Here is a 14,790-nt window from a genome sequence, read left to right as displayed (position 1 = left end):
AGTAACAACATCCTCAGTATCCCAACTTTAACAGAACGGCCCACAGCTTAAGTAATTCACAACACTTTTACATAGCAGTATGTGATGACGAAAAGGAAACAAGGACACTGAAGATCAGTCAGATGAGAATATACTGACAAAGGACTGCCACAGTATCATATAAAACTCTTTATGAAAAAGAGAAAAGTCATTATGTTACAAATAACACCATAAAACAGAGGTAGCCAGTCCTCTAGTTTGCTTATTATGGTAAGCCCAACTATGGCTTACCAGGACTGCACGAATGGGCTCCTGCAGAGGAGCTCACATCTGCTCTGCTCTCCAGTCTTTAGCACAGCATAGTGCAGCAGTTAAGCCAAGGTTTAGAATAGTGTGTTGTCTTGAAACCAGGATCATGGTTACGGTCTCACTTCCTCAACCATGAACTGTGACCATAGGGCTAAACCTTGATTACAGGTAGTGGTTAAGAAGAAGAGACCTTAATCACAATCCTGGGTTTGGACACACTAAGTTTGGTTTAGCTGCTGTGCTAGGACAGGAGAGTAGCAAAGCAGCTGTGAGCTCCTCTCCAAAAGCTAGCACACTTGTGCAGTCTGTTAACTTGGCTAACCATGATATGTGAACAAGGCCAATGTTCCACTTGTTTTGGACTATCACCACTGACCATTGGCCGTGCTGACAGGAGCTGCAATCCAAAACAAATGGAAGCACCACAATGGCTGATCCTCCAGACAAAAAGTTCAGATGGTTTGGGTTGGTTGAGACATGCAGCAGCTCCACACAAATGACAATTTTGTCAGATGAATTTCAATTACTGCAACCTGATGACGAGACGAAGCTGCTTGAAGGGTTGTTCCCTCAACCCTGGTTGATGCTAAAAAAAATGACCGAAAGGCCTAGGGAGTGAATAATACTTCATTGCAATGGGGGAGACAGTTTATCCCCTCCTTAAGAAGTTGTTGCTGGATCCAATAGTGTGACAACTATTGCCTGGTTGCCAATACCCCTTTTCTGGCAATACGCTTTACTAGGTAGTGGCAGGGCAGCTTCCTGATACTTAATTATATGCATCTCTTCACCTGGCCAGGCCTTCAGATCTTTTTTATGTTGTTTCCACAACTGAGTTACTTAACAGTCTATTAGTATGCTTTGTATCGATACTACTTGGATCTGATTAATTAGTTTCTGGGATTTTAAGTACGGCTCTTATTAGCTGTCTGTGATTATGTGTTTTACATGACTATTTGTAAATCCCCATGATTTTTATGAAAATACTTACATAGTGCCAAAAAGGCATGCATTGAAGACATCAGAACTAGCACTCTTCGAAGGATATCCTTATTTATAATGTAGTTCTTTATATGGTATGTATGATGTTCCACACAGAAAGTTAGTAACTCTAATATCAAGGCCAATAGCTGGGCTGTCTGAAAGTCATCTAAAACAAAACAGACAACATAAAAAATCACATAAAAATATACAAATTTTAAATTATTTTTTGATACATAAAACTCACAATTTATTTTCTGCAACATAAACAAAAACAGAAATCAGATTGGGCTTATTTAATTTTCTGTTCCACTTGTTTGGCATATAAAGCAAAACATACTAATTGATTCCAGCACCATAGACAAATCACTGCATAATAGACATTATTCCACATACTTGATATCTTTTAGTTTTTTATTAGTGTAAAAGCTGCATGTTCAATTTTGATGCATTTTATGAGATGTACAAGAACAATCCAGTCCCATAGGCACACATGGAGGACAGCAAAACACACAGTCTAAGTGCCTTCTATCCAGGCATGCAGTGATCTACCGTACTTCCTGCCCTTAAACTCAAACCACATTTGCTAGGAGCACATGGAGGTGCTGGATGACTGCAAAGGATGGGGCTATGCACAAAGGTATAGGGATGATTCTTAGTGACTGGGCCAAGACTAAGCTCAGATCTCTATTACAATCATACCTCGGGTTGAATGTGCTTCAGGTTGAGCGCTTTCGGGTTGTGCTCCGCAGCAACCCGGAAGTAATGGAATGCATTACTTCCGGGTTTCACCGCTCGCGCAGATGCAGACGCTCAAAATGACGTCACGCGCATGTGTGGAAGCGGCAAAACGCGACCCATGCACGATCGCGTTTTGGGATCCCGTTCGCATCCCAAGGTACCACTGACATGAATTTTCACTATTATGGGAAGCTCTGAAGTGCTACACCTGGAAGACCTGCTTGATGAAAATAAAAACTGTCCTTCCCCCCAGCTGTAAGTGATCTGGATTTTATAAGGATGAAACAGGGCAATGTGCCTCGCCACTCCTTCTGAAACAGCAGCCCTCCGCCCACACATACCCTGTCATTTTGCTGGTTACGAAATTTATTTAGATTATTTGCATAATTCAGTTTATTATTTGTATAATGCTTTTAAAGAAAAACACTCTTGCCAAAGCATTTTAATAGGGAAAATGATGCCTCAACAAAAGATTTCTTGCCTCACCTTTGCTAGGCTTTTCCTCTGTAGTATTGGCCAGTAGTGGTGCAGTGAGGACATGCATACAATGTTTGTAAAAGAACCCCAAGAATTCAGTTTTTTCTGTTTTCTGCAGAAAAAATAAATAAATTTATACGTAATGCACATAATGCAAAGTGCCTTAATAACTTGGGGGTGTATATTATGACTGCACATAAATACTTGCTTACATTGGCAGTAGCTAGCATATTTTCTGGATCCACCAACGTACGCAATAGACCCATCAGTTGGACTGCTCCTCCAAGTTCAGGATCTGTATCACAAATCATGTGTTCTATGATGAGGTTAATGAGTAAAATATCCTGGTTTAAAAAATAAAATTAAATAATGAACTGGTTAGTAACAACTAAGATGCAAAATAAAGACACACCAGGAGGCAATTCTAGACAAAAGCCTGGATCTAAGCAGGAACTGTGGGTGGGTGTTTTCATAATAGCAGCCACTCATGCTGTTTCTGGAAGTGAGGAAAATTTCAAAAAACATGGAATCGTCTGCAACCCCACAGGATAGATACACATCCTTGGGCCTACCTGAAGCAGCTATGCAGATGCTAGCCAAGTACTCTAACATATAAATGTACTTTCCAAATTCCAATAGATGCATCACTACCATGTGAGGAGTAGGGAACTGACAGACTGCTGCCTACTCATGAAGAAGCAAGTGAGGCTGTACTGCATCAAGTTTCTCTGCATTTTCTCCAAGAATCCAACCCAGAAAAAGGCAGAGATAGTCTACATCATCCTGTAGCTGAGCACAAAATAGGAGGATGTTCTTAATAGGAGCATCACTGGCCTGGCATGAAGTCTCCTCGCCTTCTCCCATTCAAAGAATAGAGAGGACAAGGTTCCCAGCAACAGCTGCAATAATTTCTCTCCAGCACTTGCTCTGTGAGGGAGGCAAGAGGGACATGCACATGGAGAAAATCAAACCACTCAGTGCCACTAAAGATGGTCCACAGTCACTGAACAACTGCAGAACCAAAATCATGTTCAGCTCTATTAAACATACAGAAAACCAAGTAAGTGGGGAGAGACTGATTTTTCCCCCTTCATATTTTGGTCTCTTTTTAATATTTATTGCAAGTTTTAACACAGAAAAGGGTCTGGGTCTAGAGAGGCACTATGGAGCTTTACTGCCACCTTTCCTCCCAGGTACAGTCCCGCAGTAGCCCTTAAAAACCGGTGTGCAAAAGGTCACAGGACCTTCTGGATCAGCAAGGGATGAGTTGGGGAAGCTGCAACAGGAGGGGGAAACTGGTGGAATTCTCGGGACCACCTTGTGTGAGCAAATGGAAGTTTCCACCCACACAAAACACCTTTACATCTAAGCCAACAGAGTAGGACCTACGGCTAAAAGTTGGCTTATATAAAAATGATTGCTTTCATGTAACTATATATTTGGTCCTAAACCTTTGCCTTGGTTGTATAGTATGCAGCATCATTGAACGTTATGGGAAGATCCTTGAACATACACTATGCTACAGCCATTTGGGGTGGTATGGCATAATCACTAGCTACCAAATGCTCTTTACTACATGCTATAAGAAAATTGCATCCTATTTATAGAAACACTCAATTGCTACTGCTGTTTTAAAAATATGTTCTGGGGTCTAACATACTATATATCAATCTCTCAATTCAGCTGATATCACTTTAGAGATTTTATTGAATGGTTTTTTTTAAAAAAAAGCAAAACAATTCAACATAAAAATTTGTATTAAACGTATTCAAAAATTTAATATATTAATGTAAAAACAAAACTATATCATCCAAAGAAATACTGTTATCAAAAATAATCATGTATATGACTTGTGCATAGTTATATTCACAGATTTGTAGCTGCTTCATGGTATCATTTTCAGGGGTTTTTTTCTCCACACAAGTTTTACCTAGGGACGCACTTAAGAGTGATTTCTCTACAGTGGTTTCTGTATCCAAATAAAGGCTATCAGTGGAAAGTGTGAATCAGTCCTCAGACACTGGCCCAGTAGGAACAAAACTCTGGTTTACTTTCCCCCACTCTCAGTTCTCTGAAGTGAATCTCCTTTCCCTTGCTGGCTTTAACCATATTTTAAAACAGCCTCCGCATATCACCATTTGCATGGTCACCACAGACAACAAGAAATTATATGTAGGTATGTGGACTGTGGCAGCTAGAGGAGAAACATGGAACTCTGTTCCTCCTTCTATTTCTACACAGTGCATGCAGTAGAAGAGCACCAAGCACAGAAAAAGAGGATCCTCCTCTCTTCTTCCAGCAGCCCTCTGCACTTGTATGAAGAATGAGGTTTTACTACTTTTTGGTTATTTATAAAAATATTCATATATCACTATGTCACAGAATATATATCAGAGCAGTTTACAACAATAAAACATAAAAACCATACAATAAAACCATTAAAATGTTAAAAACATATCAATTAACCCTTGTGGAAGGATGTACAGCAGTACCTCGGCTGTCAAGCATAATCCGTTCCAGAAGACCGTTCCAACTTCCAAAACGTTTGACAACCAAAGCACAAAGGGCGGTCGGCAAAGTCAATGGAGAAAAAAGAAAAAAATGCAGCGGAAATCGTTTGACTTCCGAGGCATGTTTGAAAACAGAAGCAATTACTTCCAGGTTTTCAGCATTCAGGTTCCGAAGGGTTCGGCTTCTGAGACGCTCGAAAACCGAGGTACCATTGTATTATTGATTGCCTGTACAGGCCTGGCAGAATAGTTTTCAGCAGGCGTTTAAAAGTTGGCACAGAAAGTGCCTGTCAAATCTCTAATGGCAGAGTATTCAAAGGACTGGGCTGAAGACACTAAGGACTCAGTTTCTCATCGTTGTCAAATGTGCCACCAACTTGGGGAACACCCAACGACATGCCTGCAGATGATCTCAGCAATTGGGCTGGGATATAAGGGGTTCAAGAGATTCCTGAGGTACACTGGAACTAACTTGTTCAGGACTTTGTAAATTAGTACAAAGAACTTTGAACCTTGGCAGCCAGTGCAGTAGCTTTAACAATGCTGTCACATGTTCTCCACAAGTAGCTCCCAGAAGCAGTCTAGCTGCAGCATGATGTACCACCTGGAGCTTCCAAACCAAAGAAAGGTAGGGCAGAGGAGGAACCAGGGTGCGCAGTTCCTCCTCTGCCAGATTCTCTTGGGGGGGGGGGCGCAGAAATGTTTACAAGACAATTTAATACCTGTATCAATGCTAACCATGGTTAATGGCAACTAGCATTTCCAAATAAACCTGGGGTTATAAGACAGGACTTGCAAATAAAGGTTTAGAGGAAATTTGCTTAGTATCATTATTACCGTATTTACCACAAAAAACTGGGAAAACTTATTGACTCGAGTATAAGTCGGTTCACCACACCACAAACCTTGTGGTGGCGGCAGTGGTGGAGGAAGAACAAGCAGCCCAAAAGGGCTGCTTTCGGGGTGCTTGTTCCTCCGCCACAAACAGTGGCAAAGGCGGAAGAGGAAGCAGCAGCCCAAAAGGACCCTCACTCGAGTATATGCCAAGGGGGGCTTTTTCAGCATAAAAAATGTGCTGAAAAAGTCGGCTTATACTGGAGTATATATGGTAATTAGTGCCAATGCAGAGGTAACTCTGAACCATGGTAAAAGCTGACATGGCAAGCAAGAGGGATATTTGGGCTCAAGAGGCAAAAGGAAGAGACTACAAACTTCCAAGACTGGCTCCTAATGTGCAAACTGTGGTTTGCAGAAGCCAGTAACATATCTGTGAGAAAACTGCCTGAGTTTATACAATTACACATCAGTAAAAGAATACTGAAGCATCTATCCAAGCTTCAGTTGTTGAAATACTTCACTGTCATGCTTTACTAATGGAAATGTAATTTTGAAAACGGTAAGAGCCACCTACTTACATCATCATTCTGTTGAGCTTCCTGCATGACAAATTCTCGTACCATAGACGGGTTATATTCAACCAAATATGAGAATATATCAGTAGCTGCACTTCGCACTTGTGCATCATCCATACCCTGCAGTCAAAAAACAAATTATGTAACTATAGTAGAAAGGTAGTCTAAAACTTATTTTCATTGTTTTAATTAGCTCACTTTTGAGACAAAATGCCTTACTAAAGAAGTCTATTTTATAATATTCTTTGCCCCCAAGGAAGGTTGAAACCAAAACCTCTTGCACGTTTTGTGTATCTGATTAAACCGCCCAGTACGGTTTTTGATGCTTTGTCTATGCTTTGGTGATGCCCTCTTCCATTCCCCTACCTGGAGTATGACAGGACAGGATATATATAAAACTATATGGTTTTTATAGATAATGTAGTATCCCAAAATGGTACAAAAAAAGTTGCAAACATTTAATTGCCAGACTATGGGCAGAATTCAGCTAATGAGTCCCATCAGTGGAAGCCCATACAAGGATTTGCGCTTGTGCAGTGGACCCCCCCTGCCCCCCAGCCAAAAAACAAAGAAAAAACACACACAAAAAACCACAGCTCAGATGAGTCAGGAGAACCACCACAACAACACGCAGAAGGGGGGATTGCTCCTTCTGGCAATGCAAAATGCTTGCCCTGATGGAATGATTGACACAGTGCTACATGGAATTCTTCCTCAAAAATGCCCCAATGAAAAGAACATACAAGTTTAGAAGTAAACTTTGCAAACTTACTAGGATGACTTCTAGTGCTGGAAGAATGCCCATATTAGACAATGTTTTGAAAAAAGCATCTCTGTTTTGAGGTTGTAATGTTTGAGAAAATGCACAAAACTCTTTAAGAAAGTTTACCTGAAACACAGAAAACAATACTTTATTCACCAAGAAACAGAATGCAGCAATTGCCTCACTAAGCTCATTTCAAAGCACTTACCAATTCTTGTCTTTTCTCCTCATCTGTAGCTTCATCTGTAAGTTGTGCAAACAGGTCTGTCAAAAACTTTTCATCTTCCTATAATATATCAATGTTATGTTTAGAAATACAAATTGACACTAAAGGTCTATAATATATTCTCCAACCAAACACACTAGTTACAAATCAGATCATTTGAAGGGACAAAGCTATGCCTCACTGGTACACGTTGTCTTTAACAATAATATAAAGCAAAACTTGATTTAAGGGCAAACTCCCACTGACTTCAGATGCAATGTTTCATTCACCTAATTACTTGTGTAAAATGTAAAAAAGAATTGTCTTGATGGTGGAAATCAAATATTCACATTGTCTACAGAAAATGACAGAATATTTCCCATCTAATACCACATTTTTCCTAGCCTTTGCAAGTGAGCTTACACAGCCTGAGTCAAAGTCAAAGCCCCCCCAAAATGACTCCATACATTTAATCATTTCATATTATTTACACAAGCCTGCTAACAAATTGTACACCACTTGCACATAAATTTATGTAATAGGAAGTTGTATCACACTTCTTCCCCTCGCATCTTTGTTAATATGCTGTGTTTCTAACTGGACAGGTACAACTTAAGAGCCAATGCACAAAGGGCAAGGTAGGCACAGTAGACATAAGTAGAATTTTGCTCTTCTGATAAACACACGTTATAAGCAGTTTAAGGTACATGTGAATAAGCCATTATTGCACCAATCTCTTGTAGGAAATGAATGTGTATGACAATATAAAAAAATTCCTCTCCATCCCCCAAGTAATCAGATTATAAAGCCTTTGTATGTATTAGTTAGCCCATCCACGTCACCTGGACACTAAAAGTCATACTTCATGGAACAAGTGTGCTTTTTTTACATAGAAATAGTTGCTAAATATTAATAAACTGTTTACTATTAGATTCTAATGGATTATTGAATATTGCTTTATTTGATATAGGTTGTTTATTTTAAAGTTATTGTGACTTTTTATATTGGATCAGATTGTTACTATTAATGTTTGATGTTTTATTGTGTTTTTGTATGTGTTGGAGGCCGCCCAGCATGGCTGGGGTAGCCCAGCCAGATGAGCAGGGTACAAATTAAATATAAAAATAACAACAACAGCAGCAGCAGTAGCAACAACAACAACAAAAAGTAGGTGAAATAGCCGTAAGACCTAACAATCAAGCACGGCCAGCTATCCTGTCCACTAGGACAGAACTTTAAAAGTGACAAGGTTCAACTATAGTAGTTTGTTAAGTGTGTATTTCACCACTGATAAATGTTAACAATCACCCACTGCACTCTATGTAAATACACATTATATGTGTTTGAAACAAAGTCTAGGTTGCAAGCTCTGTACTGTATTAACAGACACAACAATTGTACCATATGTGATTCCCAGTTTATCCTCATGATTTTTAACTATTTATTTTTGGTTAACAAAGGGTAGTGTTAAATTAATGAACATAAGTTGATTTCAACAGGTCTACCAAGTAAAACTTAGTTGAATACCACCCATAGCTCTTGGATTTAACATTCGATGATCAATGAATGAAAAGGTGTTTACAACATTCACTTTTTCCAAGCAAAGAACATCCCCTCTCCCCTACCACGAACAGGTAGCAATTTATGTTGTGATTATGCCCTGCGATCTAGGGGTATAGGGCAGTTAGGCAGTTAGTTAGTTAGTTAGTTAGTTAGTTAAATAAATAAGGCTTCATATACCTCTAGCCCATTCCCAAGGCTAGATGTATATCAATATTTTAAAAATGTACCTATGAAAAGCATACTTAAAATTTATTACTACTCAGAAGCTTAGCTCTGATCATCAAAAGCCAGCTCCCAAATAGTACAGGATTAGGAGCGTTTCATGTGCACCATGTGGTTATGATAAAAAAATATGATTATCAGTTAATTGGGTTGGATTCAGAGTTTCCCTTCTGTGTAGGCTCCCATGACTGAGATTGAATGGAGAGTCTCCATTTAAGAAAGTGGGAGGCAATTCCCTTTCCACGCCCATGTCGCTACCCATGCTCTTCTGCAGGGTCCTCAACCCTCTGGAACAGTTTTCAGGGAGGCTGCAGGGTGAAAAAGCAACCAGCAACAATCACGTCTTCCACTACCTAAAGCAGGAGCGTCCTACGAACAGTACTCGCTTCTACTCTTCTTTTTCTGTTCGCAAATGTTAAAACATTTCTTCCAAACCTCTCTACTTCTGTAGAACAGCTATACTTAGCATCTTAATGTTTTCACAATAAAAGCTGCCTTCTATATTTACTTTTGCATACTTCCGCTTGAAATGAGCACACAAAATTTGTACTATTTCAAATGCAGTCTTACCGACTCCCGAGTTGTACAATGCATAAGCGTTAATGTTCCTGTTAATATAGTCAAAATTGTCCAAATCTGGCCCCTTTGCACCACAGTATCACATACTGATATTTAAAGTTATATTAGCAACTCTTTAAAAAGTTCAGTTTGTTATGCACTATAGCCGTAGCATTTTAACTCTTCTTTCTCATGCATAAAACTTTACATCAGGCCTTAAACTGCATTTTATTACCTGAAATATTTCTCCTATTCTTTGGAATATTTGCTAATTTTAGTAAATATGATTAGTTCATTAACTCCAACTTTACCCAAGCTAATAATAAAAAAGCAACAGAACCACAGAATCACTGAGTTTTTCACACAAGAGCAAATTTACCATATGGTAGTGCCTTGTAATCCAGTATTAAAAGACTCTAATGTTCATGGGTTACAGCTTTTAACTCTTAAATATTCACATGTGGCATCCATTCATTTTACCCATTAGGTGTACTCTCCCCGTCCCCCAATTACAGTGCCCTTTGCAAACCCAAAAAACTCAAAACCTAAAGTATTCAAAGCATACACAATGCTTCCCCCCCCCCAACCCCAACCCTCACAATAGATCAGAAATTGTCTAACTTGGCACTGACCAACAAAGAAGTACAGTATGATGTAATTTCTGATGTGTAATTTGGGCTTTCCTGGCATAGCAAGAACACCTGACTTCGCTACATACTACAGCCGTTTCGGCGCTATGAAACTGTATCTATTAAAAGTTACAATTCATTTTAAAACAGAAATTGTTTCCCTTCAGCTTCTGGGGCCTCTGCAGTTCTCAACATCCCCTGAAACCATATAATTAACAAACACCAAGGCTCTGCAAAAAACAAAAAAAGTTTGGATTCGTTTTGGTTTGTGGGCATGCAATGTTTTGTTTCATTCCTACTTTTTAGGGTTCCTTTATTTTGTAAACAAAGATTTACTTTACTGTATTACCCATTGGGAAAAACCACAATGCGTTTGTATCTTAACATTATTCAAACAGAACTGAATCAAATTTGCAGGAATGGGAGCCCCTTCAAAGAGGATGGATTCTGTCACTTTTCAGACAACTAGGTCATAGCAGGTTTCTGCTAGTTTCCGTTTCCTTCCACTGGCCTTTTAGTGCTAAGTATTTGCATGATATTCACAGGGAATGCAGAGGTGCAATTTGATAAGTTACCGGCAAAATTCTACATCACTATGTTCAAGAGTTTAGAAGTTACCCAAAATTCTTTAAAAACCCAGTATTTGAGTTTTTAATTAAACCAATTAACAGGAGCCAAACTGTAAGACCCAGCATCCCAGACTGCATCTTCCAGGTACAGGAATTGCCCCAGGTTTGCCATCAGGCTCCAAACAAGGAAATCTAGATAGAAACAACATTCAATCTGCACAACATCCAAGATTAAAGAAAACAATTCCTGACTTACCTGTAACATACCAACTATTTCTACTTTATTAAAAAAGATGAATGAATGAAGAGTTGATAACATGTTTTCCTCAAACACCGAAGGAGTAGGTAGAACCATATCTTGAATATACTGTACTCTGTATGTCTGATGTATTTTTTGTTTCAATTCTGGATCAGATATTGGAATAACTTCTTTAAATTTTGCAGTTTTTGTCAGAAATTCCCTGTGTTTCCGTGACTGTGATAAAGAAGGATCATATTCTAGGCATCCAATTACATCCATTATACATTCTTCAGAAAACATTACTTCAAAAAGTGCAGTTCTATTCAAAAGGAAGATTCCCTTAATAATTTCATACAAATGGTGTAGTCCTTCAATGTTTTCCAAGTCCTCACACACATGAAAAATTTCTAAGAGCTTTTTAATGTAGCCCTCATTTTCCAGTGCTAGAGCAAGTTTTTCTCGCCGCAATGGAGAAGGCAGCGAAGACGCCACAAGTTCTGCAATTTCCTCTAGTCGACTTAATTCACAAGATGGCAACTCTAGACCTGGGGATGACATATCATCAAAGCGTTCCTCTTCAGATTCATCCACCAGATCCTGAGTAATGTCCACTGAAGGGTCTTTCCCTTGAACCTATTAAAGTGAGAGAAAACCAAAGGGGACCTCTTCAGCTTTCACAGCCAGATGCCTACAGCTATATACAGAGATGCAGACAATCCAAGCACTATTACCATAAATTTATCTTAAACAATATTGCAGAGAAAAGGGAACTGTACCCAATCCAGTGGAAATGGGTAAAACCAAATATTAAACCTTGAATATGAGGTATTGAAAAAAATATACAAGAACCAACCGGGTGGGTGAAAGTTCTAGTTACAGAAAAGTCCACACCATGGCAGCTAAGCATCACAATGCAAGCAGCACCAGGTTTGTCTTCAGATATTGTTATCTTAGACTAAAAACCGAAGTGAGTTTTTTTGCTTCACAATACTAAGTTCAGCCTCTAACCAACACTATAGAATGAGCCTGAATATTTTAGAAGACTGCTCCTACCTAGCTAATGCTTGCCTACTAATATTTGGTTTTTCTATTTGAATGTATTAGCACCAATTTTTATAAACCACCCAAGAATCTCTCTTGATGAAGGGCAGCACATTAAAATAAAATGCAAACAGTACCACCCTGGGCAACTGCCACCTAGTTATCCACACTCTGGTCAGGGCTACTGTTACAAATTAAACTGGGCCATCTTGCCAATCCTGCGCTCCATACTTATGTACAAATATTTTTGCTACTCCAAATTAACTGTATGGGTAGAATTCAACTCAAGCTCCTTTGGGAGGAAGGGTAGGACAGAAATTTAACAAATAAAAACAATGAAATGCTCTTGGGCTTGCAAAAAGACTTCTGATCAGCAGATGTCTCTACTAAAGGAAATGATAGTTTTCAGTTTTCCCCTTTTTCCACACAGGCTTTCAGAGCACCTTCCATGCTGTTTTGGAGGGTCCCCAAAACAAATCTCTGGAGATTACTTTTGGGGGCTGCAGAGGGAAAGGGGAACAGGCAAAAATCTCCTCTTCTATTAATGGTATTATCCACTTGATGAAAAACCCATCTGTTAAGTGCAAAGGCACCAATTTAATTCTACTTTTGCTATTGCTATCTTACTACCTTCCTAATGGCAAGGTTTAGGGTAATTTATGATTTCCCAGTGTTCTACAACAGTGGAATATTTTCGTTTTCATATTTGCTGACAATCAGGAGTTGTAGGTATTTGGCCCTCTTGTTTACTTAGCCCATTTGTTAGTTTGAATGGAAGTCTGAATATGCACTAAACACATTTCAGGTTTTAAATAATCTGGATGCTTCTGAAGGAAATGGTGAAGGAAATATTCACTTAATATTGCAAATGGAACAAATATTTAAATATTTGAGAGGGAAAACTTACCTGACATATTTTTTCCCATATTTCATCACATCCAGCTTTTTCTTGAAAGCTAAGTGCCAGATCATAGTTCTCTGCTTCAGACCACACAATCAGTGTGTCCTTTAAAAGTTAAGAGTTATGTTTAGTTAAGCTATATTTAACATTACAGAATATTTTCTAAAGATGAATTATTTGATCCAATAATGTCTGAGATAAAAAAGCAAAGTGTTTCACTTGCATATTACTCTTAATGCAACAAAAAACACAAACTAAAAATTCCCATATTGGATTGTCAGTGGATACCAAGCCAGTGCAAAGAAAGTCACATGCACGGCACACTGGCAGTGTTTTTAGCATATGAGATACAGTTGCCACTGAGCAAACTAGGGCTGCTGGATCTAAAACATCATGTATATTTTGGCAAGTAGATGGATTTTATAGGGCAATATTGTGTTATGTCATGCTTTGCATGAAATTATGGTTGTCACATCTGCTACATTCTCATTTTGATTAAAAGCCAGCTTTCATAAAGAATATTTCTTATTCACTTTTTTATCACCAATAGCCACATTCCCATCTGTATTGTATTTTAGACTCTCTTCATAAAACAATTCATCCATCTGATAATTTTAGCAGCCTTTATGCAACCTTTTTACAATTTCCCAAGGGTTTTGAACTGCATGCACACAACATTTCAAATATACACAACATCAACTTTGGTAATGGCATTATTTGTTGTTTAATTTTCCACTCTTTTCCTATTATCTCAATTTGCTTTTTTCCCTACAGAATTACACTAAAAGACTTCTGCAGAAATTTGTTTACTCATTCATATGCTCTTTCCTGTTTTTTAATCAGTCACCAACCCATAAGATCACAGAGACTAATTAATGACTGCTACGTTCTTAATGAACTTTTCACAAGGCCCTTTGCTGCACGCTTTTTGAAAATCCACAAAATCTTTTTATTTACAGGACTCCCCTACATTGTCTACTAGTTGAGACTGCAATTGTAATCCTACTAGCCTGGCAACAAGCCCCACTGATTTCTATGGGACTTATTTCTGAGTATACATTACAGTGGTGCCCCGCAAGACGAATGCCTCGCAAGACGAAAAACTCGCTAGACGAAAGGGTTTTCCGTTTTTTGAGTCGTTCTGCAAGACGAATTTCCCTATGGGCTTGCTTCGCAAGACGAAACGTCTTGTGAGTTCGTTTCCTTTTTCTTAAAGCCGCTAAGCCGTTAATAGCCGCTAAGCCGCTAATAGCCGTGCTTCGCAAGACGAAAAAACTGCAAAACGAAGACACTCGTGGAACGGATTAATTTCGTCTTGCGAGGCACCACTGTATTCTGACTGCAGCCTTACTTGGGTAATCTGACTGAGAAGCATACAGTTCCTTGGATGCTACATTGGTGATCTACTAGTAATTTGGTATGGATGGTCCTGCAATTTTACATAGGAGTTCCCTAAGAACCCATTGGTGAATCACAATTTATCCAAGCAATTGGTTACTATTTGGTTTGTCAATCAGTCCAAAAATCTCCTGACACCTTTTTGGGTGCAGCTTTTTTATTGTGTTAGCTGATCTGTTAAGTTTAATGTGAAGTTCACTAGACTTCACTGTATTCATTACACTCAAGAGTGCCTAACTCACAAGACTATTGTACAGAGGAATAATATAAGGAGTTCTGGAAAACTGCCAT

General features: G+C 38.8%; 1 protein-coding gene across 2 annotated transcripts in view; it reads right to left on the bottom strand.

The window, feature by feature from the left end:
- PPP4R3A (protein phosphatase 4 regulatory subunit 3A) overlaps window positions 1-14,790 on the bottom strand; it is a 29,824-nt gene that overhangs the window by 8,477 nt on the left and 6,557 nt on the right. The window contains exons 3-10 of one of the 2 annotated variants that reach the window (XM_028717658.2): window positions 13,108-13,206; window positions 11,175-11,792; window positions 7,381-7,458; window positions 7,182-7,298; window positions 6,413-6,529; window positions 2,700-2,831; window positions 2,497-2,599; window positions 1,280-1,438 (exon numbers count right to left, since the gene is read on the bottom strand). In XM_028717658.2, coding sequence (XP_028573491.1) covers window positions 1,280-1,438; window positions 2,497-2,599; window positions 2,700-2,831; window positions 6,413-6,529; window positions 7,182-7,298; window positions 7,381-7,458; window positions 11,175-11,792; window positions 13,108-13,206 — 1,423 coding nt within the window. The remainder of the gene's footprint in view (window positions 1-1,279; window positions 1,439-2,496; window positions 2,600-2,699; window positions 2,832-6,412; window positions 6,530-7,181; window positions 7,299-7,380; window positions 7,459-11,174; window positions 11,793-13,107; window positions 13,207-14,790) is intronic. The other variant, XM_028717667.2, reaches the window with a different exon arrangement.

This window comes from Podarcis muralis, chromosome 1, assembly GCF_964188315.1.
Source record: "Podarcis muralis chromosome 1, rPodMur119.hap1.1, whole genome shotgun sequence".
In the NCBI taxonomy this organism is placed as follows: domain Eukaryota; kingdom Metazoa; phylum Chordata; class Lepidosauria; order Squamata; family Lacertidae; genus Podarcis; species Podarcis muralis.
This window is presented reverse-complemented; position numbering and strand designations above follow the sequence as displayed.